Below are 27233 nucleotides of genomic sequence, written 5' to 3' on the forward strand. Positions count from 1 at the left end.
CTCTCCTCTCCTCTCCTTCTCTTTTCCTTCTCTCTTCCCCTCCCCACCCCTGGAAAGCAGCAATATAGAAATTACACTAATTCCTCCTTTCGATCACGTTTCCTTGGGCCTGACAGCTGCTCTTTTCCTCTTTACTACTTGCTAATTTCTCTTAATTCCATGCCCTGAGACAAATGGCTATTAAAAATAGATTATTTTCAAGCCTCATTGTTACTGAGCGTACTTTTCCTATAGATTTCGTGCACTTAGGAGGGGGGAAAAGCTGATTTGTTGAAGTTAGTAAACTGCTCTGCCTTTCATGTTTCAGCGATCAGCAGCTGTGTCCAAAATGGAGAAAAAACAGATGTTCTGCTACTGGTGGAGAAAGGAAGGTAAGTTGTAAATTATAGGTGCTTAAGACAAGGCTCAATTACCTCCTGTCTTGATTATTGCAATGTGCTATATATGGGGCTACTTTGAAGAGTGTACCTAGATATACCCATATATCTCCTATACTCCGTGAGCTGCACTGGCTGCCATTAGTTTCCGGTCACAATTCAAGGTGTTGGTTTTCACCTATAAAGCTCTACATGGCTTAGAACCAGACTATATTTGGGACCATCTCCTTCCGCATACCTCCCAGAGACCAATTCGATCACACAGTGTTGGCCTTCTCCAGATCCCGTCGACTAAGCAATGCAGGTTGGCGGACCCATGAAGGAGGCTCTGTGGCTTCCCCGGCCCTATGTAACCAACTCCCCCCCTCGATGTCTGTACTGCTCCCACCCTACTGGCCTTCCGAAAGTCTGTGAAGACCTGGCTTTGATGGCAGGTCTGGGGGTCATGAATGTTAACACCTAGGCACGGCCGAATGGTGAGTGACTGCCATGTATAGTAGTACCTCGTGATACGAACCCCTCGTCATACGAACTTTTTGAGATACAAACCCGGGGTTCGGAATTTTTTTGCCTCTTCATACGAACTTTTTTCGCCTTACGAACCCGCCGCCGGGATGCCCCACCTCCGGACTTCTGTTGCAAGTGAAGCACCCATTTTTGCAATCCTGGGATTCCCCTGAGGCTCCCCTACATGGGAAAGCCCACCTCCCAGGATCGCAAAACCAGGCACTCCGCTGGGTGCCATCACCCAGCTGTCACCTTCCGAAACAGCCGGGGCACTTCTCGACGTTCTCCCGAATGCCAAACCCGAAAAGTTCAGCAAATGTTTGGGTTCGGGAGAATGCCGAGAAGCACCGCCGCCCATCTGTCACCTTCCGAAACAGCCGAGGGGCTTCTCGGCGTTCTCCCGAATGCCGAACCCAGAAGTTCAGCAAAAGTTCGGGTTCGGCGTTCGGGTTCGGGAGAACGCTGAGAAGCGCCGCTGCCCAGCTGTCATCTTCCCAGAAGAGCCGTGGAGCTGTCGGCCAGTCAGGAGGCTCAAACGGAGGTGGGGAATCCCAATAGGGAAATCCAGGGGTGGAGCTTTGACATCATGGAGACATTCTTCCTGGCCGGCCGAAACGTAGATTCCAGCCCAAACTGACAGCATATTATCTCTGGTGTTTATTGTTTAAAGTGTACTGGAAAAGAGGCATGTTGCAGCACATATATGTCTGTTTAGACATGCTCTTGGGAAGACTTCACCACATATGAAGAAGTAGGCATCATTTCTCTCAGGTCCAGCTCCTGGCCAGAAATTTTGAGTAAATTTGCTGTTCCTAAGGTCTTTTTTCCCCCTTCCCCTCACTGTGCCATTGATATTTGGATGCTATCCACGTTAAGGTTTACAATTAATTAGCATCATTCAGCAATTATTCTAGATTGGCGCAGTGGAAAAATGAAAGCGACACGGTTTGGCAAAAGCATTGTTAGGTGGTTTCTCTTCTCTTAGGAAATAAAGTGTTGCCTGAGTTTTTTCATGCAGGCTTGCAAGGGAGACTAATTTTTATAAAACAGCATTTCTTGGTTTTGTAGGGAGGGCATTTTTAACCTTCCCCAGCTACAGGGAAGCCTTTGGAGCCTGGAGAGGGCGAAGCATGAGCCTACGGGGCCCATCAGAAATTGTTTTGTATTTTTATGTATGTATGTCTTGTTTTGTCTTTGAAAATAATAATTAAAAAATTAAAAAGAAGTTGGGAAACAGGCTGTTTTTGGCCTCCAGAGGGCCCCTGGGAACTGTGTTCACCCTCCCCAGGCATTGAATTATGGTGTGGGCCCTCACGTATGTGTAATAGTGTGCACGCACACTCTTTCGGCACCTGAGGAAAAAAAGGTTTGCCATCACTGTTCTATTCTATTCTATTCTATTCTATTCTATTCTATTCTATTCTATTCTATTCTATTCTATTCCATCCCATTCCCATTTCTATTCCATTCCATTCTGAATCTAATCTAGAATCTCTTCTCTTCTTTTCTCTCCTCTCCTCTCCCCTTCTCTCCTCTCCTCTCCCCTTCCCTCCTCTCCTCTCCCCTCTCCTGCTCACCCCTCCCCTCCTGACCTCTCCTCTTCCCTTCCCTTCTCTTTTCTCTCCTCTCCTCTCCCCTTCTCTCCTCTCCTCTCCTCTTCCCTCCTCTCCTCTCCCCTCCCCTGCTCACTCTCCCCTCCTGACCTCTCCTCTTCCCTTCCCTTCTCTTCTCTTTTCTCTCCTCTCCTCTCCCCTTCTCTCCTCTCCTCTCCCCTTCCCTCCTCTCCTCTCCCCTGCTCACTCCTCCCCTCCTGACCTCTCCTCTTCCCTTCCCTTCCCTTCTCTTCTCTTCTCTTTTCTCTCCTCTCCTCTCCCCTTCTCTCCTCTCCTCTTCCCTCCTCTCCTCTCCCCTCCCCTGCTCACCCCTCCCCTCCTGACCTTTCCTCTCCTCTTCCCTTCCCTTCTCTTCTCCTCTCTTCTTGTCACACTTTGCTGTCACAGTGTTTGCATGATTGTCCTCGTCCTGGCTTTTCATTGACAGAAGAAAGCATTTTCACCACTCCCTCTCTTTCTCTTTCCACATTTTTGGTATCTTTTCTCAAACTTTTTTTGCAGAACCTTATACATCCGGGGCCACACCAAGTTAGATTTCAACGTCTGGCATGGCGCCATTGAAAAAGCAGCCAGTACCAATGGCAACCTGTTAGAAGATCAGCAGCTCAGCAGAAATGACGTGCCGATTATAGTGAACAGCTGTATCGCATTTGTTACGCAGTATGGTAAGTGGAGATGGGTGTTTGTTCAGATTCCCGAAAATTGGAGAGGCACTCGGATAGTGGACTGAAAAAGCGTTGCCATCAGATTACATTACGTGGGCTTGAGCTGTGATGTGTAAAGATTACACTTTGAATGACATTTGCTGTAATGCTCAGTCTGGAGTTAGGTGTGTTGAGAATGGAACGTGTACAGTACTACCTTGGTACTCGTGGTTTATTGGTTGCGGGAGGTGCAATGAGTACCAAAAATGATGAGTGTCAATCACCTTTTTTCCCATAAGGAATAGAAGTTCTAGTTTGTGTGTTGAGTACCAAACAAATGATGAATACTGAGACCACATTTTGGTGTTGAGATTATTATTATTATTATTATTATTATTATTATTATTATTATTATTATTATTTATTAGAATGGTATGCCGCCCCTCTCCGAAGACTCAGGGCAGCTCACAACAGCAATACAAAAACAATATAACAGTGAGACAAATCTAATATTAAAATAAAACATATCTAAAACCCCAACAATTTAAAACCATACAACACATACATACCAAACATAAAATAGAAAAGCCTGGGGGAGGATGTCTCAGTTCCCCCATGCCTGGCGATAAAGGTGGGTCTTGAGTAATTTGCGAAAGACAAGGAGGGTGGGGGCCGTTCTAATCTCTGGGGGGGAGTTGATTCCAGAGGGATGGGGCCGCCACAGAGAAGGCTCTTCCCCTGGGGCCCGCCAAACGACATTGTTTGGTTGACGGGATGTGTTGAGTACCTTGAAAAGAAGTGCAAGAGGACACTAATAGGATGTTAAGCATGGTGGTATTAGTCAAAAGGAACAAGATGGGAGAATTTAGAGAAATAAAAGAAGCAGTGATAGAAAGCACTCAGGCAGTAATTGTCCTAGGCTGGAAGGATGCGACAAAATGGACGATACAAAATTGGTATCGGTACATGGTGGATCACATTCAGTTTGAGATTATGGATAAGAGGATGAATTCGGCTAATGAAACCAATCTGCAGGAACTGATGGGACAATGGGAAAAGGTAAGAGGGCATGTGGTCAGTAAAATTCGAGACCAAGCTATAAAGAATAAATTAGAATCACTTTATAATATGTAATTAGATATATTGCTCTTGAGTTAAAATGGTATTATTGTTATTATTTTATTATTATTTATTAGACCTGTATGCCGCCTTTCTACGAAGACATATTTTGTATATACAAAATATGCCCCCATTTTGGTGGAGGGGTATGAATTAATTCCCCTGGGCCGTTTCTGCTTTACGTATGGTTTGTATGAGATGTATGATTGTTTTTTATATTAAGGGTTTTAAAATTGTTTTAACCATTGGATTTGTACTGTTTGTTGTTGTGAGCCGTCCGAGTCTCTGGAGAGGGGCGGCATACAAATCTAATTAACAACAACAACAACAACAACAACAATAATAATAATAATGATGTCTGGTGACGGGCACTTAAACACTGAGCACATTGTTGTATGTTGTGTGCTGTGTAGATGTTTTATATTATAAAAATTAATAAAAATACTTTATTAAAAAAAGAGAGATGCGTTGAGTACCAAATTCAATGAGTTTCAGAGCGGTTGAGTACCAAGGGACCACCATATCTCATTGCTAGAGCAATAACACTAAGAAGTTAAATTGAGAACATCCTAGAGAACCAGAGGGATCTATTTTATTTGTAGGGAATAATTAGTGTTGGGCGAACCGAACCTGCACAATTCGGGTCTGTACCGAATTGTGTGGTGTTCGGCATGCTGGACCTGAACCCGATTTTTTAAAAAATTCGTTCTTCGGTTCGGCATTCGTGCCGAACACTGCGAAAGCCACCACCCGGCTGTCATCTGCTGCGAAGAGGAGGAGGAGCCGGGCACCAGTGCCAGCAGAGGAAGGCAAACACCGGGGAGCTGTCGGCCGGTCGGGAGGCTGGGAGGGAGGCACAAAAGGAGCTGGAGAATCCCACAAAGAGATTCCGGGGGTGGAGCTTTGGCATCACATATACTGGCAGATTGCTAAGGACGCCAAGGTGATCACTTCCTGGATTCCATGGAATCCAGGAAGTGATCACCTTGGCGTCTTTAGCAACCTGCCGGTATATGTGACGTCAAAGCTCTGCCCTCAGAATCTCTTCGTGGGAGGGATTCCCTAGCTCCTTCAAAGGGAGGTCTTTTCATGTAAAAAAAAAATATTTTTACGAAAAAGGATGCCATAGCGGCACCACAAGCAAAGGGAGGTCTTTTCACGTAATTTTTTTTTTAAAAAATTTACGTGAAAGGACCTCCCTTTGCTTGTGGAGCTGCTGCAGCGTTCTTTTTCGCAAAAATATAAATAAATAAAAATAAAAAATCCATTAAAATAAAAAACGATGGGATTCCGGGGGCGGACCTTTGGTGCCACAGACCGTTCGGGTTTGGGTTTGGTTGAACTTTGCGTGAAGTTCGTCCGAACTTGCCGAACCCAAACACTGTTGGGTTCGCCCATCACTAGGAATAATAAATTGTGCAGTGATGATGGCCCTATGTGTGACAGGTTGTTCTCGACTCACAACAGTTCAGTTAGAATGCCTGTTTGAAGTTGTAGCTACATTGAAAAAAAAAGCATCTTAATGATCGTTTTTCACACTGCATCATTCCCAGGGTCATGGGATTAAAATCCAGACACTTGGCAACTGTTCCTGTGAGCATCCACAACTTCTGGAGGCAAGTCGTTCCACTGATTAATTGTTCTAACTCAGGGGTCAGCAACCTGTGGCTCTGGAGTCGTGTGTGACTCTTGTCAGGATTAGCAATCCTGGGTGGTATTTCATTGTATTGCCATATAAGGTACAAGGTAGAATGTAAGCATTCTAATGCTGAGTCATAGGGTGTGAACTGTAATGTGATTGGGCCAGAGCATTATAAGATGCAAATCAACTTCACTATGATTCTGTAGCTGTCTGCTGTTGTTTGCTGTTGATGATGATAGTTTGTTATAGTTTGTTTGTTTGTTTGTTTATATTTATGTATTTATGTATTTATGTATTTATTTATTTATGTATGTATTTATGTATGTATGTATGTATTTATGTATTTATGTATTTATGTATTTATGTATTTATGTATGTATGTATGTATGTATGTATGTATGTATGTATGTATGTATTTATTTATTTATTTATTTATTTATTTATTTATTTATTTATTTATTTATATTTTTTAATGCCGTCTTTCTCCTTAGACTCAGGGTGGCTTACAACATGTTAGCAATAGGACTTTTTAACAGAACCAGATTATTGCCCCCACAATCCGGGTCCTCATTTTACCCATCTTGGAAGGATGGAAGGCTGAGTCAACCTTGAGCCGGTGATGAGATTTGAACCACTGACCTGCAGATCTAGCAGTCAGTTTTAGTGGCCTGCAGTGCTGCCTTCTACATATCTGCGACTTTCTGACAAGCAAAATCAACAGGGAAGCCAGTTGTTTGATTAACAACTACGTTACGAACTTCAAGAGTAATAAAACAGGAAAAAAAACTCACTTAACTTGGCATGGGGTAATTTTGGGCTACAGTATGGTCCTAAGAAGCATGGCTTGGTGGGTGTGGCAGGGGAAGGATACCGTAAAATCTCAATTCCTTCCCCAGTTCTGGGGAAAGTATACTACAAAATCCCCATTCCCTCCCAACTCCAGGGGAAAGATACTGCAAAATCCCTATTCCCTCCCAACTCCAGGGGAAAGATACTGCAAAATTCCCATTCCCACCCCATTCCAGGATAAGGATATTGCAAAATCCCCATTCCCATTCCACTCCAGGGGAAGGATACTGCAAAATCCCTATTCCCTCCCCAATCCAGGGGAAGGATACTGCAAAATATCCATTCCTTCCCCACTCCAGGGGAAAAATACTGCAAAATCTCCATTCCCACCCCACTCCAAGGGAAGGATACTGCAAAATCTCCATTTCCTCCCCACTGCAGGACAAGGACTCAAGCCACTAGCGGACTACAACAATATGTCTCCACCTTGTGCTGAGTGTGTTGGCATTCCTGGAGGCCAAAAAATACTGTTAAAGTTCTCTTCCAGATCTGAATTTAAACGAGTCTTCGGAGAAGGGCGGCATACAAATCTAATAAATAATACTAATAATAATAATAATAATAATATTAATGATGATGATGATGATGATGATGATGATAATGAGAATGAAAAGAAGAAGAAGACGAAGAAGAAGATGAAGAAGAAGAAGACGAAGAAGAAGAAGAAGACGAAGAAGAAGAAGAAGAAGAAGAAGAAGAAGAAGAAGAAGAAGAAGAAGAAACAAATAAGAATAAGAATTTCAAAACATTTTCTGCAGATGAAATATAAACAAGAGGCTCAGGGCCATTATATGAAGTTGTTTTAAATATAATGGCATGGTACATCTTGTTTCTTTGATATTGTTTTTTTTAAAAAATATTTTTGTGATAACTTTATTTATTTTTTCTGATTTAAGGTTTGGGAAGCAAACATATCTACTTGAAGACTGGAGATCCTTCCTGTGTGAGGGAGCTTTTGGAACGTTTCAAAAAAGATGCCAGGAGTGTTAAGCTGAGGACCGGGCTGAACCGTCTGGAAGATGTTACGGATACACTAAAATGCTTTCTTTGTGAAATAGACGATGCACTACTGACCAAAGAACTTTATCCTTTTTGGATCTCAGCATTAGGTAATGCATTATGGAATAGCTCTGAAGCTCTATCTACTGCACCCTGGATAGAAGATAAAACATAGAATAATACAGGTAGAAGTCTGGCGGGGATACTGTTCCCACTGCTACCGTTGCGCTGCGCATGCAACTCTGTGTCTCTGGCGTCCGTGCATACACATCCGAGTGAGATTTTGCTTCTGTGCATGCGCAGGAAACAAAAACTTGCAAGGGGGCCTGCACGAGAGAGAAATTTCGGTGATTATTTTGCTTCCGCGCATGCACAGTGTGCAATAGGGTTGATATTCCTGGAGGGGTCTGTAATATGGTAAATGATTTAGCTTTACTAGATAAATGGTCAAAGAAATGGAAACTGCAGTTTAATGTTTCCAAATGTAAAATAATGCACTTGGAGAAAAGGAATCCTCAATCTGAGTATTGTATTGGCAGTTCTGTGTTAGCAAAAACTTCAGAAGAGAAGGATTTAGGGGTAGTGATTTCTGACAGTCTCAAAATGGGTGAGCAGTGTGGTCAGGCGGTAGGAAAAGCAAGTAGGATGCTTGGCTGCATAGCTAGAGGTATAACAAGCAGAAAGAGGGAGATTGTGATCCCCTGATATGGAGCGCTGGTGAGACCACATTTGGAGTACTGTGTTCAGTTCTGGAGACCTCACCTACAAAAAGATATTGACAAAAGTGAACGGGTCCAAAGATGGGCTACAAGAATGGTGGAAGGTCTTAAGCATAAAACGTATCAGGAAAGACTTAATGAACTCCATCTGTATAGTCTGGAGGACAGAAGGAAAAGGGGGGACATGATCAAAACATTTAAATATGTTAAAGGGTTAAATAAGGTTCAGGAGGGAAGTGTTTTTAATAGGAAAGTGAACACAAGAACAAGGGGACACAATCTGAAGTTAGTTGGGGGAAAGATCAAAGGCAACATGAGAAAATATTATTTCACTGAAAGAGTAGTAGATCCTTGGAACAAACTTCCAGCAGACGTGGTTGGTAAATCCACAGTAACTGAATTTAAACATGCCTGGGATAAACATATATCCATCCTAAGATAAAATACAGGAAATAGTATAAGGGCAGAGTAGATGGACCATGAGGTCTTTTTCTGCCGTCAGTCTTCTATGTTTCTATGTTTCAAAAAATCACCGAAATCCCCCCTTCGTGTGTGTCCCCTCGTAACCCATAAGTCAAGGACTACCTGTATTTTGTATTGTGTCAATGAAGGAGAGGGTGATTGCAAATCACGATCTTTGCAAATGCATCGGTGCTGCTGAAGGGACAGGCAAATTCCGGTTGCCTTTTCATCTGCATGGTAGTTAATCCCGGGCAATTTCCTCTTCTCCAATCAGATACACTGGATGACAAAGAAAGGGTGAGAAAATACAGCACCTTCATTCGCACGCTTCCACCCGTCAACCAAGCAACTCTGGCAGCATTAATGGAACATCTTTACAGGTCAGTCTGAAAGCATGATTCGTGCTGGTGTGGGATCATCATCAGAATAGAGCTGGAAGGGACCTCGGAGGTCATCTAGTCCAACACCTTGCTCAAGCACGAGACCCTATACAAGTGATGGAGAATCTTTTTTGGTTCATGTGCGGAAAAGAGTGTGTGTGCTAGAGCGCATGCACTTGCCCCTACCCATTCACTCCCCCTCCATGCATGCGCACTCCCTGCTGCCCCTGTTCATGGCGTACAATCTCTCCCCTCCATCCCTGCACATGCACACAGGCCTCACTGAAGTCTGGGATGTTGAAAAAATGGACAAACTGGAATTTGGGGAAAATTGTTCTTGCAGGCTTTCTGGTAGAAGCCTCCCAAAAATTCATGGGTACAAATTTCAGACACACACACATTTGACAGTTCAAAACAATGTCCTTTAGCACAAAATTCAAAAGAAACAAAGCACCCTTTTTGTATTGCAAAGAGCACTCTTCCCCAAAACAACCTTGTAGGCTGTACAAGTCCCTTAATCAGTCCTTAAGTACTTAGCTAGTAGCTGTGAAGAAACGTCACAGCCCTCCTTCTTCCCACAAAGTGAAACACACACACACTTTACTCTGCTTTGGTGTCAAAGGCATGAAAAATCCACAAACAAAGTTCAGAAACAGCGAGGCGCGATCCTGAAGAACTGCGATCAGATAATCTTCCACAATGGCCAAACTAGCACACTGCTATTTATAGCAGCAGCTCTAATTACTGGAGCCCCACCCAAACACAGGTAGCCTCTCTTATCTCCTGTAATATTTCCTCAATTGGTCTCTTCGATGCATAAATCTGCGCCTGTGTGGGTCTAACACTTTGTCATCCGAATCGACCGAAGATAATGGTGATTGGCATCCTGGGCTGTGTGCCAAGCCCCCCTCTTCCAAGTCACCCCCATCTTCTTCTTCATCCGAGGAAACTGCACTCCCTAACTCTGCCGGCAACAAAACAGGCCTAGGACATGTTGACGTTTCCCCTGCCTCCACCTCCACATTCCCTGGGGCAGGAGCTGGGCCAGAGCCAACCACAACAAAAATGGACTTCCAATTTTCCCGTTGTGCTGTTTTTCGCACTCTGGAGCTTTCGGGGAAGCTTCCCTGAAATCTCCAGAAGGCGAAATTACCTTCCCCAAGGCTGAAAATCAGCTGGCTAGCACAGACATGTTGACATAGGGCAACACATTGCATGCCCTCCGATATTGCTCCGCATGCCACCTGTGGCTAGCATGCCATCGTTTCACCATCACGGCCCTATACCATTTCAGACAAGTGACTTTCTGGTTTCTTCTTTAAAAACCTCCAATGATGGAGCACCCATAAGAACCTAAGAAGAGCCATGCTGAATCAGGCCAAAGCCCATCGACCCCAGCATTCTGTGTCACACAGTGGCCCACCAATTGTCCATGGGGATCTTGAGCAGAAAGAGAAGGCAAAACCCTCCCTTTCGCTTGACCCCCAATAAATGGTACCCAAGGGAAACAAATGGTACTCAAGGGAAACAAATGGTACTCAAGGGAATCACCCACAACTTCTGTTCCATTGTCTAATTGTGTTCACCACTAAGAAGTTTCTCCTTAATTCCAGGTTGCTTTTCTCCTTGGTTAGTTTCCATCCTTTGTTTATTGTCCTGCATTCTTCTGCTTTGGAAAATAATTCAACCCCCTCTTCTTTGTGGCAGCCTCTCAAATACTGGAACACTGTTATCATGATCCCCTTCGTCCTTCTTTTCTCTAGACTAGCCAAACCCAAATCCTGCATCCGTTCTTCATATGTTTTTGTCCTGTGGCTTTTAATCCATCATATCATAATCCAGCATATGATAATAATAGAATGGAAGCAGCACCTTCTGTAGGTGCGAGGGTTGCATTAGAATAAATATTTTGCATGCATCATTTGAAATATTCATGAGATGATTATAAGCTGGCACGGCGTGGCTAGTTTATCCTGTTTTCATGAGATTCGTTGACCTTTTCAAAAACGGTTCAGGACTATGCAGCGAAAGTCATTGATAAAATATCAACAAAGTAAAGTCAGTGCATGCAAATAGCAATGATTGGCTGCCCCAGTGTAGCCAGATTTCTCACACACATATACTACTCCAGCGTTAGCTGATACTGTCTGTATAAGGACTGTATGAATAACTTCTCTTTGAGTTGAACTCTGAAAAGCCAACCTGTGGCCACATCAGTGCCTATCAACGCCTGATATTTATCTATCTATCTATCTATCTATCTATCTATCTATCTATCTATCTATCTATCTATTAATTAATTAGATTTGTATGCCGCCCCTCTCCGTAGGCTCGGGGTGGCTCACAACACAATAAAAACAGTTCCTGACAAATCTAATAATTTACAATTTAAAATTTAAAATAGTTTAAAAAACCCCCATTTTTAAGCAGACATACCTACAAACATACCATACATAAATTATATAGGCCCTGGGGAGATATCTCAGTTCCCCCATGCCTGATGACAAAGGTGGGTTTTAAGGAGTTTGCGAAAGGCAAGGAGGGTAGGGGCAGTTCTAATCTCTGGGGGGAGCTGGTTCCAGAGAGTTGGGGCCGCCACAGAGAAGGCTCTTCCCCTGGGCCCCGCCAACTGACATTGTTTAGTTGACGGGACCCGAAGAAGGCCCACTCTGTGGGACCTAATTGGTCGCTGGGATTCGTGCAGCAGAAGGCGGTCTCGGAGATATTCTGGTCCAATGCCATGAAGGGCTTTATAGGTCATAACCAACACTTTGAATTGTGACCGGAAATTGATCGGCAACCAATGCAGACTGCGGAGTGTTGGTGTAACATGGGCATATTTGGGAAAGCCCATGATAGCTCTCGCAGCTGCATTCTGCACGATCTGAAGTTTCCGAACACTTTTCAAAGGTAGCCCCATGTAGAGAGCATTACAGTAGTCGGACCTCGAGGTGATGAGGGCATGAGTGACTGTGAGCAGTGAGTCCCGGTCCAAATAGGGCCGCAACTGTTGCACCAGGCGAACCTGGGCAAACGCCCCCCTCGCCACAGCTGAAATATGGTTCTCTAATGTGAGCTGTGGATTGAGGAGGACGCCCAAGTTGCGGACCCTCTCTGAGGGGGTCAATATATATCATATACATATATATCAGGCATATACATTGTGTGTATGTGTGTGTGTGTTTGTGTGTGTGTGGATAGATAGACAGACAGACAGAGAGACTGATAGATAGGCAGGCAGGCAGGCAGAGAGAGAGAGACAGACAGACAGACGGATATGGATATGGATATGTCTTGGCATATTTGGGTCTTGATAGAATCCTGGCGACATTTTGACGAGGTCCCACACGTCATCTTCAGGCTGGTGCGTTCGGCTTTGTGCTCAGGCAAACAAAGCGTTTTTGCCTGCAGAATGCTACAGGTTCAAATCCCAGTAAGGGTACGTCTAGCTGATGAGACCATAACAAGGTCGAAATAGATCTATACTAGGCTCCCTTCCTTTTCACTTATCAGCAAAAATATGTAACCATGTAAATTTATAGTTGTCGACTATATTAAAAAATATTATTTGCCTTGGAATCGCTCCTGTGTGTGACCGAGAGGCAAAAGGAAAGCAAAGTTGCTTCCTCCCGTATTTGGGAATGCCAGGGTGATTTTGACAGAAAATCAGCCATATGCCTCTTCCATGGTAAAAGCTGATTCGGAGACAAGCCTATAGCACAGGGGTTAATATCCTGCTTTGCATGCAGAATGCTATAGGTTCAAATCCCAGTAAGAGTATCTCTAACTGATGAGACCATAACAAGGTCGAAATAGATCTAGGCTCCCTTATATATTGCTGATAATGAAGGGAGACTAGAATAGATCTATTTCAAGCTATTTTGCTCTCATCAACTAGCCATACCCTAATCAGAATTTGAACTTGGGCAGTCTGGCTGTAAGGCAGGAGCTTGAACCTCTAAACCGCAGATTCTCCTCCTGTCTCCTCCTCCAGGGAAGATTTATATGTTTTTATCTGTCAAATCACCCTGGTTTGCCCAAATATGGGGGAGCATACAGCCAAGAGGCAAAAAGGAAGCAGTATGCTCCCTCCCATATTTGGGCATACCAGGGTGATTCGACAGAATATGTATGTATGTAACATATTTTTGCTGATAATGAAAATGAAGGGAGACTAGTATAGATCTATTTCAAACTATTTCGCTCGCATCAGCGAGCCATATCATTGCTGGGCAACCTGCCTATGAAGCAGTAGCTTTAATTGTTAATCAGATTTGACAGGGGGTGAAAAACAAATGTGCTTGTGTGTATGTATGTATATATGTATGTATGTATGTGTTCTGTCGAGCTCTCTTGTAGAATCCTCCCAAAAATGCACAGATACAATTTCAGACACACACACGTTTGAAAATTCAAAACAATGTTCTTTATACCGAAAATGCAAATAAACAGAGCACTCTTTTTGTATAGCAAAGAGCACTTGTCTCCAAACAAATTGATAATTTGTACAAGTCCCTTATCAGTTCTGTGATACTTAGCTTGCAGCTGTGAGGCAATTCACAGCCCTTCTTCTTTCACAAAGTGAAACACACTTTGCTCTGGTTTAGTTTCAAAGCGGGGGGAAATCAGCACACAAAAAGTCTAAGTCAGTAAAGCAGTCATGAAACACAACGATCAGATAATCCTCCACAATGGCCAAACCCACAGGCTGCTATTTATATCAGCCTCAATAATTACCACAGCCCCACCCAACCACAGGTGGCCTCATTTTCTTGTTGCCTATGCATCACTCTCCGCATGCGTGGCTGTATCATTAACTCTTGTTCTGAAGCCAAGGAGGAACTAGATAATTGATCTCCTTCTGAGCTGTCTGCCACACTCTCTTCCTCCCTGTCACTCATCTCTTCTTGGTCAGAGGAGCCTTCATCAGCAGATTCCACCGGGGGCAAAAAAGGCCTGCAGCATGTGGATATCTCCCCCACATCCACAGTCCTTGGGGCAGGAGCAGGGCCAGAGCTAACCACAACAGTATGTATGCATGTATGTATGTATATTATTGATTGGTTGGATTTATGAACTTCATCCACAGGGTTCAGAAATGTTCAGAAATCAACCTGATGGAGCCCCACAATCTGGCGATGGCTTTCTCCTCCTGCTTGTTTCAAACCAAAGGACAAACGAGCGAAGAAGTTGATGTGGTCGAGGACTTAATTGTAAATTACGTGCAACTTTTTGATGTGAGTACACGGCATATCAATCCCATCTCCCTGGAGGTAAAAATTCAGGCAAATGGGATGAAAGCTTCACTTCTGTTTCGTCTCTTTCTTTGGGAAAGTTGTTGTTGTTATTGTTGTTGTTGTCCCACCCTCCCGCCCTCCCTCCCGTCCTACATTACCTTTCATTACATTACATCACATTTAATTGAATTGTGTTATATTAATTACACTAATTGGAAATGTAATGCAGATAGGTAGATAGATAGATAGATAGATAGATAGATAGATAGATAGATAGATAGATAGATAGATAGATAGATATTGGTGGGTGGATGGATGGATGGATGGATGGATGGATGGATGGATAATGGATGGATGCATAGATAACGGATGGATAGATAGATGATGGATGGATAGAAGAGAGAGAAAACGAGAGAGATGGATGGAGATAGATGGATGAATAGATAGATAGATAGATAGATAGATAGATAGATAGAGACAACAGATAGACGGACAAACACACAGAGACACCTGCAAAATTGTACCAGTGGCATTACAAATACTTGTATTAGGAAATTTGAAATACTTGTTTTTACTAACACTGATTCTTTCTTCTAAAGTAATGTTTAATTTATAACCACCACAGAAGCAAAGATTTAAGGTTTAGCGTTTGAAAACATTTCTCTGTGGATGTTCTGTTTTACTTTTCAGAAAGATCAAAAGAAAGCGGCTAGCACCTTTTGTCAAACGTTTTTATCTTGAATTGCAGCTCACTTTATCAGATGCAAAAAGTGGCTGAACGAATGTAAGATATAGAATTGAATCTTAATTGAAGTAGGCTGGGTAAAAAGGAAGGGAAGGCAGGAGGGCTAGAGAAATTCGTATGATTAGGGTCCAGTACATTGCTGCCATTGTTTGCAAGTTCTTTCCCCCCCCTAGTATCCGAATTAGTTTAACAAAATGTAAAATATAGAAATACAAAAAAGAAAATGAAAAAAAGAGGGGAACAGAGAGGAAAATGTGTAAGAGAAGGAGGCAAGGAAAAAGAAAAGCATTGACTTCCTTTTTTTAAAAAAATTTTTTAATTGAAATACAGTGGTACCTCGTGATACGAACCCCTCATGATACGAACCCTGAGTTCGGAATGTTTTTGCCTCTTCTTACGAACTTTTTTCGGCTTACGAACCAACCGCAGATTGCAAAATGGCGCTCCACTGGGCACCGCCGCCCGGCTGTCACCTTTTAAAACAGCCGGGGGGCTTCTCGGTGTTCTCCCGAACCCGAACTTTTTGAGTTCGGGAGGCCGCCGAGAAGTGCCGCCGCCCGGCTGTCACCTTCTGAAACAGCCGGGAGGCTTCTCGGCATTCTCCTGAACACCGAACTTGGAAGTTCGGGTTCCAGTGGTCGCCGAGAAGCGCCTGGCTGTTTCAGAAGGTTACAGCCGGGTGGCGGCGCCCAGCGGAGCACCGTTTTTGCGATCGGCAGAGGCGTTTTCGGCCAATCTGGAGGCTGGAAAGGAGGTGGGGAATCCCAATAAGGAATTCCATGGACGGAGCTTTGACGTCACGAAGACGTCATTCCTGGAGGCCACGTTAAGTTCGTAAGACGAGGTATTACTGTATATAAATTAAAAACAAAAGATAAACAAAAATGTGCATAAACACACCATACAAAAACCATTAATGCAAACATATATATGAAAAAGGAAGAATAAAGAAAAAAAAGGAAAAAAGTAGAAAATAGAAAAAAAATCTGAGTTAAAATATTTCAGTTAAATACATTACCTTTCTTACTGCAATTACAGCCAGTATGAATAATTTGTTCTGGTTATTAATCTTATATACACCCTTTTTTTGCATTTTACTGCCTTGCTTCAATCAATATTTCAATCAATCCAAATCATCTACTTCATAATATACCTTCGATGAGTTATTATTTTTATAACATTAATTTTCTTACTTTGATATTTAATAAATACTTGCATTGTAATTTTATTTTTCTTTCTTTACTTCTAATCATTCATAAAACGAGTTCCAAGTTTTATAATATTCTGAGTCTTTTTTATTGTTTAATTTTAGTGTCAAAATATCTGCTTCTACACATTCCATGATTTTGTTGATCAATGTTTGTTCATTGTTCAGTGTTGGTAATGACCTTTAAAGCCCTACATGGCATTGGGCCAGAATACATCCGGAACCGCCTTCTACTGCACGATAAGCGGCCGATAAGGTCCCACAGAGTTGGCCTTCTCCGGGTCCCATCGACCAAACAATGTCATTTGGCGGGCCCCAGGGGAAGAGTCTTCTCTGTGGCGGCCCTGGCCCTCTGGAATCAACTCCCCCCAGAGATTAGAACGGCCCCCACCCTCCTTGTCTTTCGCAAATTACTCAAGACCCACCTTTGTCGCCAGGCATGGGGGAGTTAGGATATTCCTTCCCCTAGGCCATTACAAGTTATGTATGGTATGTTTGTGTGTATGTTTGGTTTTTTATAATAAGGGTTTTTAGTTGTTTTATTAAATTGGATTGTTACATGTTGTTGTTGTTTTTATCATTGTTGTTAGCTGCCCCGAGTCTGCGGAGAGGGGCGGCATACAAATCCAATTAATAATAATAATAATAATAATAATAATAATAATAATAATAATTGGATAATTTATTTAAATTGACTTCCAATTCCTTTTGGCACAGTAGAATAAGATAATGACATACAACTTTGACTTTTTACTTTTATGTAACAACATAAAGCAGCTATTTTTATGACAACAAATTTATCAAATCAGCAAAATAAAAAGTTTCGCTCCCCCCACATCTCAAACACAAAGGCCAAAAGCCTTTGTTTCTAAATAGAAACAAAATTGTGTTCTTTTTTCCCAATCATTTCAAAATAATCAAGTGGCGGTCTTCTAGTTTAGCCCCATACTCAAAAATTATGTTGCATGCTCCAAAACCTGTAGACTGCTCAAAAACTATATTTTTCCTCTTATTGGTCGGGGTAATGAATCTGGCCTATCTCTGTCCAGCTCTCAGTCTGTATCTATAGTTTTTCAACTCTAGCAGCTTAAAAGATATATGGACTTCCAACTCCCAGGATTCCCCAGCAAACTGAGCGGGGAATTCTGGAAGTTGAAGTCCACACATGTTCAAGTGGATGAGATTGAGAAACAGTGGTTTGACCCTGGCATCCCTTTGGGGACTGCTCTATCCCGGGTTTTTCAGGTTGAAACAAAAGGCTAAAACCCACTACTTTATCTTTGAGTTATACTCTTTATATGGAAAAGCAAGATTTACAGGTAGAGTTCAGTCTTTAAAAGTTCATGGAATAGATTGCACGGCTGCGAAGCCATCAGATAAGCCTCCGGGAAAAGCGCCAGCATCAGGGCTAATTGCATCCCAGCAAGATAAAACAGGCAATGAGTCACAAGGTATACAATTCAGCTCACCACAATTCTGGCAAGCAGGCAGCTTCTAGCAGATGACTTTACAGAGCAGAAATCAGGTATTTCCGGGAAGCATTTTCTGGAACATGTCACTTTGTTGCAACTTTGAACCTTCCCTGAATGAACATATGTAAGTGAAGGACTACCTGTAACTCTTTCAAAATCAATCAATCTTGGTTTCTACTGCTCCCCATTTGGGTTTCACTGTGCAATCGGGATGGCTTGTTTATTGCTTGTAAAATTTGCTAATTCCCTCTTGACTTGCAATGTGCCAGATTGATCTGTAACTGCGAGAAAACGGAAACCGATAATGGAAACCTCAAAAGCAGGCATAAAACTGTCCAGAAAAGCTAATGCTGAAATATCTAGTTGTAAATGTAAAATGGCTAGTAAAATAACCAGATTTTACTATGTACAGTGGTACCTCGAGATACGAGTTTAATTCGTTCCGGACCTGGGCTCTTAAGTCGAGCAGCTCTTATCTCGAACGACTTTTCCCCATAGGAATTAATGTAAATAATTTTAATTGGTTCCAGCCCTCAAAAAACTCACAAAGTTAGTCTAAATTATGCAGAAAGACATGTTTTTAATGAAGAAATGTACATGTACATATAAATGAATAATGAAGTTTCTTTCACTTAACTTGTAAACTTTCTTAAACTTTTAAATTTACATATGTTCAACTTCTCTGCCACCCAATCCTGTAGGGCAGAGGTCCCCAACCCTTTTTGCACCAGGGACCGGCTTTAAGCGATCAAGAGAGGAATGGGTGAATGAATGGACGGAGGGTGGGAAGGAAGGAAGGAAAGAGGGAAGGGACAGGAACAGAGGAAGGAAGCAAGGAAACTTATGAAAGGGGAGAGTAAGAGAGGAATGAGTGAAGGGAGGGAGGGAGGGAAGAAGGTGGGAAGGAGAAAGAAAAGAAGAAATAGAGGAAGGGAAGGTAAAAGAGAGAAAGAAAAAGAGCAAGAAAGAAAGCAAGAAAGCAAGAAAGCAAGAAAGAAAGAAAGAAAGGGGGAAGGGACAGGAACAGAGGAAGGAAGCAAGGAAACTTATGAAAGGGGAGAGTAAGAGAGGAATGAGTGAAGGGAGGGAGGGAGGGAAGAAGGTGGGAAGGAGAAAGAAAAGAAGAAATAGAGGAAGGGAAGGTAAAAGAGAGAAAGAAAAAGAGCAAGAAAGAAAGCTGCAAGCACCCCCCCCCCCCGAGCCCCCCAGGCCGGCTGCAACCTTTTAAAACATGTGCGCCGCTTCGCAGCTGTCTCCTGAAGCCGAACGCGGAAGTTAGCGTTTGGCTTCAGGAGACAGCTCCTTGGCGCTTGTATCTCGAATTTGGGCTTGTAAGTAGAACAAAAATATATCTCCCCTCCCAGCTCTTATCTCGAGTTGCTCTTAAGTAGAGCAGCTCTTATGTCGGGGTTCCACTGTACTTGAGCAGGTTGCACAAAGGCAGCAATGTTAGTGTATTAAAGACAAAATATAAACGAGCATAGCTCAAAGTCTGTAGAGATTCGTCATGATCCAGGTGAGGGTTTTCCCAAAGATGCTTTTTTTCAGGCACCTAGTGGACTTTTTTGTTGTTTGGGTTGTTTTTTTTTTTTTTGAAGATATTTCGCTTCCCATTCTAGAGGTTTCTTCAGCTCTGACAGGATGGTGGAGAATGGAAGGATTTCTATTCCTTGCAGATAGCTGGTTATTTATACACTGCTCAAAAAATAAATAAAGGGAACACTTAAAAAACAGAATATAACTCCAAATAAATCAAAGTTCTGTGAAATCAAATTGTCCACTTAGGAAGCAACACTGATTGACAATCGTTTTCACATGCTGTTTGTGCAAATGGAATAGTTGTGCAAATGAAATATTCAATGAGAATATTTCATTCATTCAGATCTAGGATGTGTTCTTTGAGTGCTCCCTTTATTTTGTTGAGCAGTATATATCCTTTTAGACTCTAAAAGGTTCTCAACCTTTCTTTTTTTAAAAAAAAATATTTTTATTAATTTTCTTTAAACACACAAAACATACAACATTTAACAGTTAAAGGAGCTGCCATTGCTCCGCTTATCTTAGAAGTCTAACTAGTACCAAAAAAAAGTCTAACTATAATCAGATCAATACAGAAATACAATCTTTTAATATTATAATGTTATAATTTGCTTAACTTGGCCAATAAAAATTCTATTCTATTCTATTCTATTCTATTAACGGAAATAAATTCTCCTATCTATAAAGTATAATTTTGATGATGTAATTAAACTAATTAAAATCAATTAATTAAACAAATAATAAAAACAACATTTAATATTATTAATATTAAAAAATATTCTATTTATCATACTATTTTTAATCTATTACTTTATATCTGTTATAACAATATTTTTTAATAATTAAAATCACTTATTTAGGTTTTTTTTATTTGATTTCTTATTACTCTACTGTATATATATTCAATTTCATAAATTCAAATAATTATAAATTCTTTAAAACTATTTTTTAAAGTTCCACCATTTGTACACTTTATCCCATATTTTATAAAATTCTGTTTCTGCTTGATTTTTCAAGCGTCTTGTCATCATGTCTAATTCTGCACATTCCATAATTTTTTAAAATACTTTTTGGATTGAATTGGTTCTCACGCTTTCTAATGCCGCTACCCCTTAATACAGTTCCTCATGTTGTGTTGACCGCCAACCCTAACTCTAGTGCCAATTCTCCCAACAGAGCTTTAAGCTGATTGCCATGAAGGTCAGAGAGACATCCCCCAATGTAAACGCTTGATTGGTCGGATTATAAAAATATATCCTAAGGCTCCAGAATAGAAGCTTTAGTTCCTAACACCATAGGAAATTTGTCTTTACCCATGGTCTTAGGCGACCCCTGTGAAATGATTGTTTGACCCTCAAAGGGGCCCCGACTCCCCAGGGTGAGAATCACTTTTTAGAGGGTCATTGAAGCTCTTGGATGTTTACATGCAGTGAAGGGCTACCATTTTTACTACCACATTGTGGGCGTGGCTCATGCAGGACACCCTGCATTTTCATTCAACATCTTTCAATGCAAATTAGGTGCTCTGGGGTGGAGCTCCATTTTTGCCCCCCCCCCAATCCGGGCAGTAGCCCACCCCTGTTTACATGTGTCCTCAGAATCACCTGAGCATTGTTCCTGGTACCTGTAGTCTTCAAATTTTCCTCTGGAAATCCATTCCAATGCCTGCACCATTCCAAGGGTGATGATTCCAAATTGTCTAGCTAAAAATCTGTAGAGGTTGTGAGTCATCCAGGTCATGGATTCCCATTGCCGCCACTACCAGTGCACTGCGCATGCAGCTTCTGTTTTCCTGCATGCGCATGCACACGTCCCAGTGTGTTTTGCTTCTGCACATGCATAGGAAGCAAAATCTTCCAAGGGGATGTGTGCGCAAGAGAGGTTTTGCCAAACTTTCATGCACCTGTGTCCCCATGTGACATTTTGCACACAGGAGAACAGAAGCTGCTTGCGCTGCGCAGCACAACTTTCACTACCAATGTGCTGTCCTCATATATACCAGTAGCATATCAGAGCTGCATTTGTGGAAACTAGCCAGCCCAAGCAACAAATCAGCCCAACCAGCTAACCAACCCAACTAGCCAACCACAGACTAGTGGCTGTGTTTCAGTAAAACACAGCAGCAGTAGGAAGTTGTGGGAAAATATATTTACTTCTTATTTACACTACTGCTACTATAATCTATACTATACATACCATGCGGAGAGGGGCGGCATACAAATCTAAATAATAAATAAATAAATAAATAACTCACAGGAACCAACTTATACAGCAACACAGCTTCTTCATAGCACACTTCTCATGAACAGTAACAGAGCACAGCTAACAGCGAACAGAGAGAACAGAGAGCTCTTGCATAGTTAAATACTATTTACATCATTACTAGGTTGCTGCACGCTCAACTGCCTCAGAATGACTCAGCATTCTCAATAGAGGTCTACCTTCTGCATTAAGATATTATCTCAGGATTTTTAATTCCTGACACAGCAACCCAATACTGTCCTGTCCTAGATAAATGTCAATCATTTCTTATTCTAGAAATGTTATGCTTAACAAGGTCTTCAGGTTTCCCTATCACTTAGCAGTGATTCAAATATGTCAGAGAATGAAGATAATTAACCAACAGGCTGAAGAGCTCTTTCCTTTCCATGTTTAGCAGCAGCTGAGGTGGTGACATTTCACTCTTTAAGTTTGCTCCAACTTCTAATTAAATGCGATAGTCTGCATTCCAGCGGGATGAAGCTCCTTTTTAATTTTCCCCCCTCCTTTTAAAAAGCTCACCATCTTTGATCCATTCAAGTAGCAACAGATCGCAATGATTTCAGTGAGCCTCTTTTAAAGGGGGTCTAAGTTTAGATCTAAGCTTGTTTGATTTACACAGGCAGCATTAAATATCACCGATTTGACTGGTTCATATAACAAGATCGCAGTTGTGCTTCAGGAAATTTTCTATGATGTGTTATTAATGGTTTGTTGTAGGGCACTCATTTTTTATGAATGTGTTTATAATTTTAAAGAAGTGGACAATAAGGGAGGATACTTATGTATGGAGAAAATCTGTGGACATTTTACATGCACATATACATACATGTACAGTGGTACCTCTACTTAAGAACTTAATTCGTTCTGTGACCAAGTTCTTAAGTAGAAAAGTTTGTAAGCAGAAGCAATTTTCCCCATAGGAATCAATGTAAAAGCAAATAATGCCTGCAAACCCATTAGGAAAGAAATAAAAGCTTGGAATTTGGGTGGGAGGAGGGGGAAGAAAAACAGGAGGACAGTCGGTGCCGAAGGAAGAAGGTAAAGTGAGGGGAATTTAAAAAAATCTAAAACTTTAAGGCTTAAAAAAAAGAAAGAGAGACTCTGAGGCGGCAAGGAGTATGCGCCTCCCATACACCCGGCACGAGGCTGCTTCCCATACACTGCGCCAGAGAGAGAAACCCAGGGGGAATGGCAGGAAACTGGCTGGTCCTTCGTGCCGCTTTTCAAATTTCCTGGGAAATTTTTCCGGGTTCGGATCCTTAAGTAGAAAATGGTTCTTAAGAAGAGGCAAAAAAAATCTTGAACACCCAGTTGTATATGTTTTTCAGTCGAGTCACCTGGTATACCCAAATATGGGAGGAGGCATCTTTTCCTGATTCAGCTATTAAGGGAGGAGAATTTGTGGCTTAGAGGTTAAAGCAGCTACCTTACAATGCAAGACTCATGGACTTCCTCCTCCTTCTCTAAGTCAGACCTTTCTGTCATTGGAATATCTGCCACCTCTGGTGGTCTTGCAGGTTCATCCAGGTCTATTTCGCCCTCACTCTCATTCTCTGCATCAGCTAGCAAAACCACTGGTCCAGGGTACCATGATGGGCCTGGCTCATCTTCCTCAGAATCTGCCATTACCAGAGTTGATCAAGGACCACTCACAACATACTGGTTCTAAAAGAACTGGTCAAAACTGGCAGTAACCCACCAATTGTCTTATTTGGACAGGGAGTCTCTGCTCACAGTCACATGCCCTTATCACCTCAAGGTTCAACTACAATGCTCTCTACATGGGGCTACCTCTGAAGAGTGTTCGGAAACTTCAAGTCATGCAGAATGCAGCCGTGTGAGCAGTCATGGGTCTTCACAGATACACCCATGTTTCTACAACACTCCGTGGACTGCACTGGTTGCCAATTGGTTTCCGGACACAATTCAAAGTGTTGGTGATGACCTATAAAGCCCTACATGGCATCGGACCAGATTACTTATTGGACCGCCTTCTGACGCATGAATCCCAGTGACCGGTTAGGTCCCACAGAGTTGGCTTTTTCCGGGTCCCATCGGCCAGACAATGTCGTCTTGTGGGGCCCAGGGGAAGAGCCTTCTCTGTGGTGGCCCCGGCCCTCTGGAATCAGCTCCCTTCAGAGATTTGCATTGCCCCCGCCCTCCTTGCCTTTTGCAAGAGCCTTAAGACCCACCTATGTTGCCAGGCATGGGGCAGCTAGATTATGCCCCCCCCCCCACTCATACCATTAAATGTTATGTGTGGGTGTGACTGAGTAATTGACTGCTTTTTAATATGGTGGGATTTTAGCTGATAGTTTTAACCAATTAGATTTGTACACATATTGTTTTGTATTTATCCTGTGAGTCACCCTGAGCCGTCAGAGAAGGGCAGCGTACAAGTCTAATAAAGAATAATAATAATAGTAGTAGTAGAAGTAATAGTAATAATAATAATAATAATAATAATAATAATAATAATAATAATAATAATAATAATAATAGTGTCTCCTGGAATTGCAATGTCGATGATCCATACTTTCTTTTTCTCCACAATCAATACACCAGACATCCTGATTGTGGAGAAAAAGAAAGTATGGATCATCGACATCGCAATCCCAGGAGACAGCAGAATTGAGGAGAAGCAGCTAGAGAAATTAGTGAAATACGAAGATCTAAAAATCTAGCTGCAACAACTCTGGCATAAGCCAGTGAAAGTGGTCCCAGTGGTACTTGGCACGCTGGGCGCAGTGCCAAAGGATCTCAGCGGACATTTGAAAACCATTGGAATTGACAAAATCTCCATCTGTCAATTGCAAAAGGCCGCTTTACTGGGATCAGCAAACATAATTCACCGCTACATCACGCAGTCCTAGGTGCTTGGGAAGCACCTGACTGGTGATGAAATACGAAATCCAGCATAGTGATCTCGTTTGGTGTGTTGTATTGACATAATGATGATGATGATGATGATGATGATGATGATGATGGACATCTCCCATTATTAGCCTGGTCTGCATACACCGTATGCAAAAAATAGAAGTTCTTTGTTCAAAATGATGCTTGGGCAACCCATTTTGTAAAACTGTTGTTGCTGTTGCTTTCCACAGATTCAGCAAGATCGCGTGAAGCAAATGGACATTGAGAACAGCTTCATCACCAAATGGAAAGACACACAAGTACGTAAAGACAATTCTTTCCATTATGTGGCGAATAAATGAACCTTCCCATGTTTTCCGAAACTTAGCAATTCTTTCCATTATGTGGCGAATAAATGAACCTTCCCATGTTTTCCGAAACTTAGCAAGTTGCAATGACTCACATTTCGGGAGATGGGGGATGGGAGGACGCACAAGCAAGATTTTGGTGATTTTCGAGAATACAGTGGTACCTCTACTTAAGAACTTTTCTAGATAAGAACTGGGTGTTCGAGATTTTTTTGCCGCTTCTTAAGAACCATTTTCTACTTAAGAACCCAAGCCCAGAAAAATTTCCCAGAAAATCTGAGAGCGGCGCGAAGGCCCAGCCAATTTCCTACCACTCCCCCTTTAATCCCGGCCGTCTCGGGCTTTTCTGGGCTGCCATAGGAGCCTTTCGGTGGCGCTCCTCCTCTCGCCCACCTGGGTTTCTCTCTCTGGTGCAGTGTATGGGAAGCAGCCTTGCGCCGGGTGTGTGGGAACCGCGTGCTCCCCTTCGCCACCTCAGAGTCCCTCTTTTTTTTCTTAAGCCTTAAAGTTTTGGATTTTTAAAAATTCCCCTCATCTCACCTTTTTCCTTTGGCAGCCTTTGCTATGAGAATATTTTTTGTCATTCTTATTGGCATATGACAAAATTGTCTTAATTTGCAGCATTCAATATTCAGTTGTTTCAGGATGTGTTAATATACTGTTCTAGAATAAGGAAAAAGAGAGGCGCCCCCATTTTGATTCATTGCCTTTTTAAAAAATAAAATATCTTTTATTTTAGATTTCTCAGGCTGGAGACTTGCTAATTGAAGTGTACGTGGAAAGGAAGGAACCTGATTCCAGCATTATAATAAGGGTTTGTATGTCTTCCTTCCTTCCTTCCTTCCTTCCTTCCTTCCTTCCTTCCTTCCTTCCTTCCTTCCTTCCTTTTTTATCCGTATTTTGTCTTAAGGCAGTTCAAAAAGGCCATTAAAAAAACATTGGTATAAGTTGCTAATTTTAAAATTTATATCTGTTTAATTATTATTACATTTTGCAGAACAAGTCCCATACTCAACCATAAGCATGCACAGAACCCTATGTGTAGTTCAATGCTGAAATCCATTGAACTATTGTGTACATGGTTTGGTGGGCATGGCAGGGGAAGGATACTGCAAAATCTCCTTTCCCTCCTCACTCCTGGGGGAAGGTTATTGCAAAATCCCCAATTCCCTCCCCACTCTGGGGCCAGCCAGAGGTGGTATTTGCCAGTTCTGCGAACTAATGAAAATTTCTGTCTTATACTCTGAAAAATATGGTATATTTAAGAGTACATGTTTTAACGGCAGCAAGTATTGTATATGCATAAAACTGGAAAAATGAGAAACCACCCATCCATCCTCCATCTACCTACCTACCGACCTACCTACCTACCTATCTACTGTATCTTCTATCTGTTTTGTTTCCATATGTATTTACTCTGTTTTCCCCAAAATAAGACATTCCCTGATAACAAGCCCAATTGGGCTTTTGGGTGCATGGCAATAAGGCCAAGCACTTGTTTCAGGGTTCAAAAAATATAGGACAGGGTCTTATTTTGGGGAAAACATGGTATGTATGATTTATTACATAAATATACATATTACATAATATACTATAATGTAAGCAAATTAACCTAGACAATACGCTGATCATAAACACTTATGCATGTTAAGGAAAAAATATAAATAAACTGTTTTTTAAAAGTTAGAGGGATTTGATGAAGATTTTTTGTTTGTTTGAAGGCTCGATCAGATTTGTCTGATTTGTAGAAGTATCAAATAGATTTTGGGAGTGAAAATGGTGTGGGAAGAAACGCTTCCCATAATATCCTTCAGTCACTTTGAACCACAATGAGTCTTTTCTAGCTATCATCTTTCACAGCTGACGTGGTTGGGCCTTTATTTTATTTATTTTCCCCTCATACGAGAGCAAAAAACTGTGGGGCGCTTGAGCGTTTTGAATAATTTCTGAACTCTTCCCTGATCTTCAAAGTAGATCTCGCCAACCATGGAGGCGGAAGAATTGACTCACGACGTACTAGGCCTCAAAAACCTCACCCCTCACAAGGATGACACGTGGGCCACCTTTGAAGTGATTGAAAATGGAGAACTAGGTTAGTCATTGTCGGCATCGGCTTAGAATATTTCTTTTTTAATGCTTTAAGGATTCCTTGCTGTTTTCTTCTCACAGGAAAAAAACCCAAAACAAAAACAAATATCAGGACTCAGGAGCCTTAGCGCTATTCCATGAAAACACT

At 41.9% G+C, this 27233-nt stretch overlaps 1 protein-coding gene across 3 annotated transcripts in view; it reads left to right on the forward strand.

Annotated features, from left to right (window-relative positions):
* The window catches only part of ARAP2 (ArfGAP with RhoGAP domain, ankyrin repeat and PH domain 2), a 174635-nt gene that overhangs the window by 104265 nt on the left and 43137 nt on the right, over positions 1-27233 (forward strand). For 2 of the 3 annotated variants that reach the window (XM_070757103.1, XM_070757104.1), the window contains exons 19-26: positions 308-371; positions 2999-3162; positions 7648-7860; positions 9206-9311; positions 14401-14548; positions 24881-24949; positions 25737-25811; positions 26972-27089. In XM_070757103.1, the coding sequence (XP_070613204.1) occupies positions 308-371; positions 2999-3162; positions 7648-7860; positions 9206-9311; positions 14401-14548; positions 24881-24949; positions 25737-25811; positions 26972-27089 (957 nt within the window). Of the gene's footprint in view, positions 1-307; positions 372-2998; positions 3163-7647; positions 7861-9205; positions 9312-14400; positions 14549-24880; positions 24950-25736; positions 25812-26968; positions 27090-27233 lie in introns of those variants that run through there. The other variant, XM_070757105.1, reaches the window with a different exon arrangement.

This window comes from Erythrolamprus reginae, chromosome 7 (assembly GCF_031021105.1).
Source record: "Erythrolamprus reginae isolate rEryReg1 chromosome 7, rEryReg1.hap1, whole genome shotgun sequence".
NCBI lineage: Eukaryota > Metazoa > Chordata > Lepidosauria > Squamata > Dipsadidae > Erythrolamprus > Erythrolamprus reginae.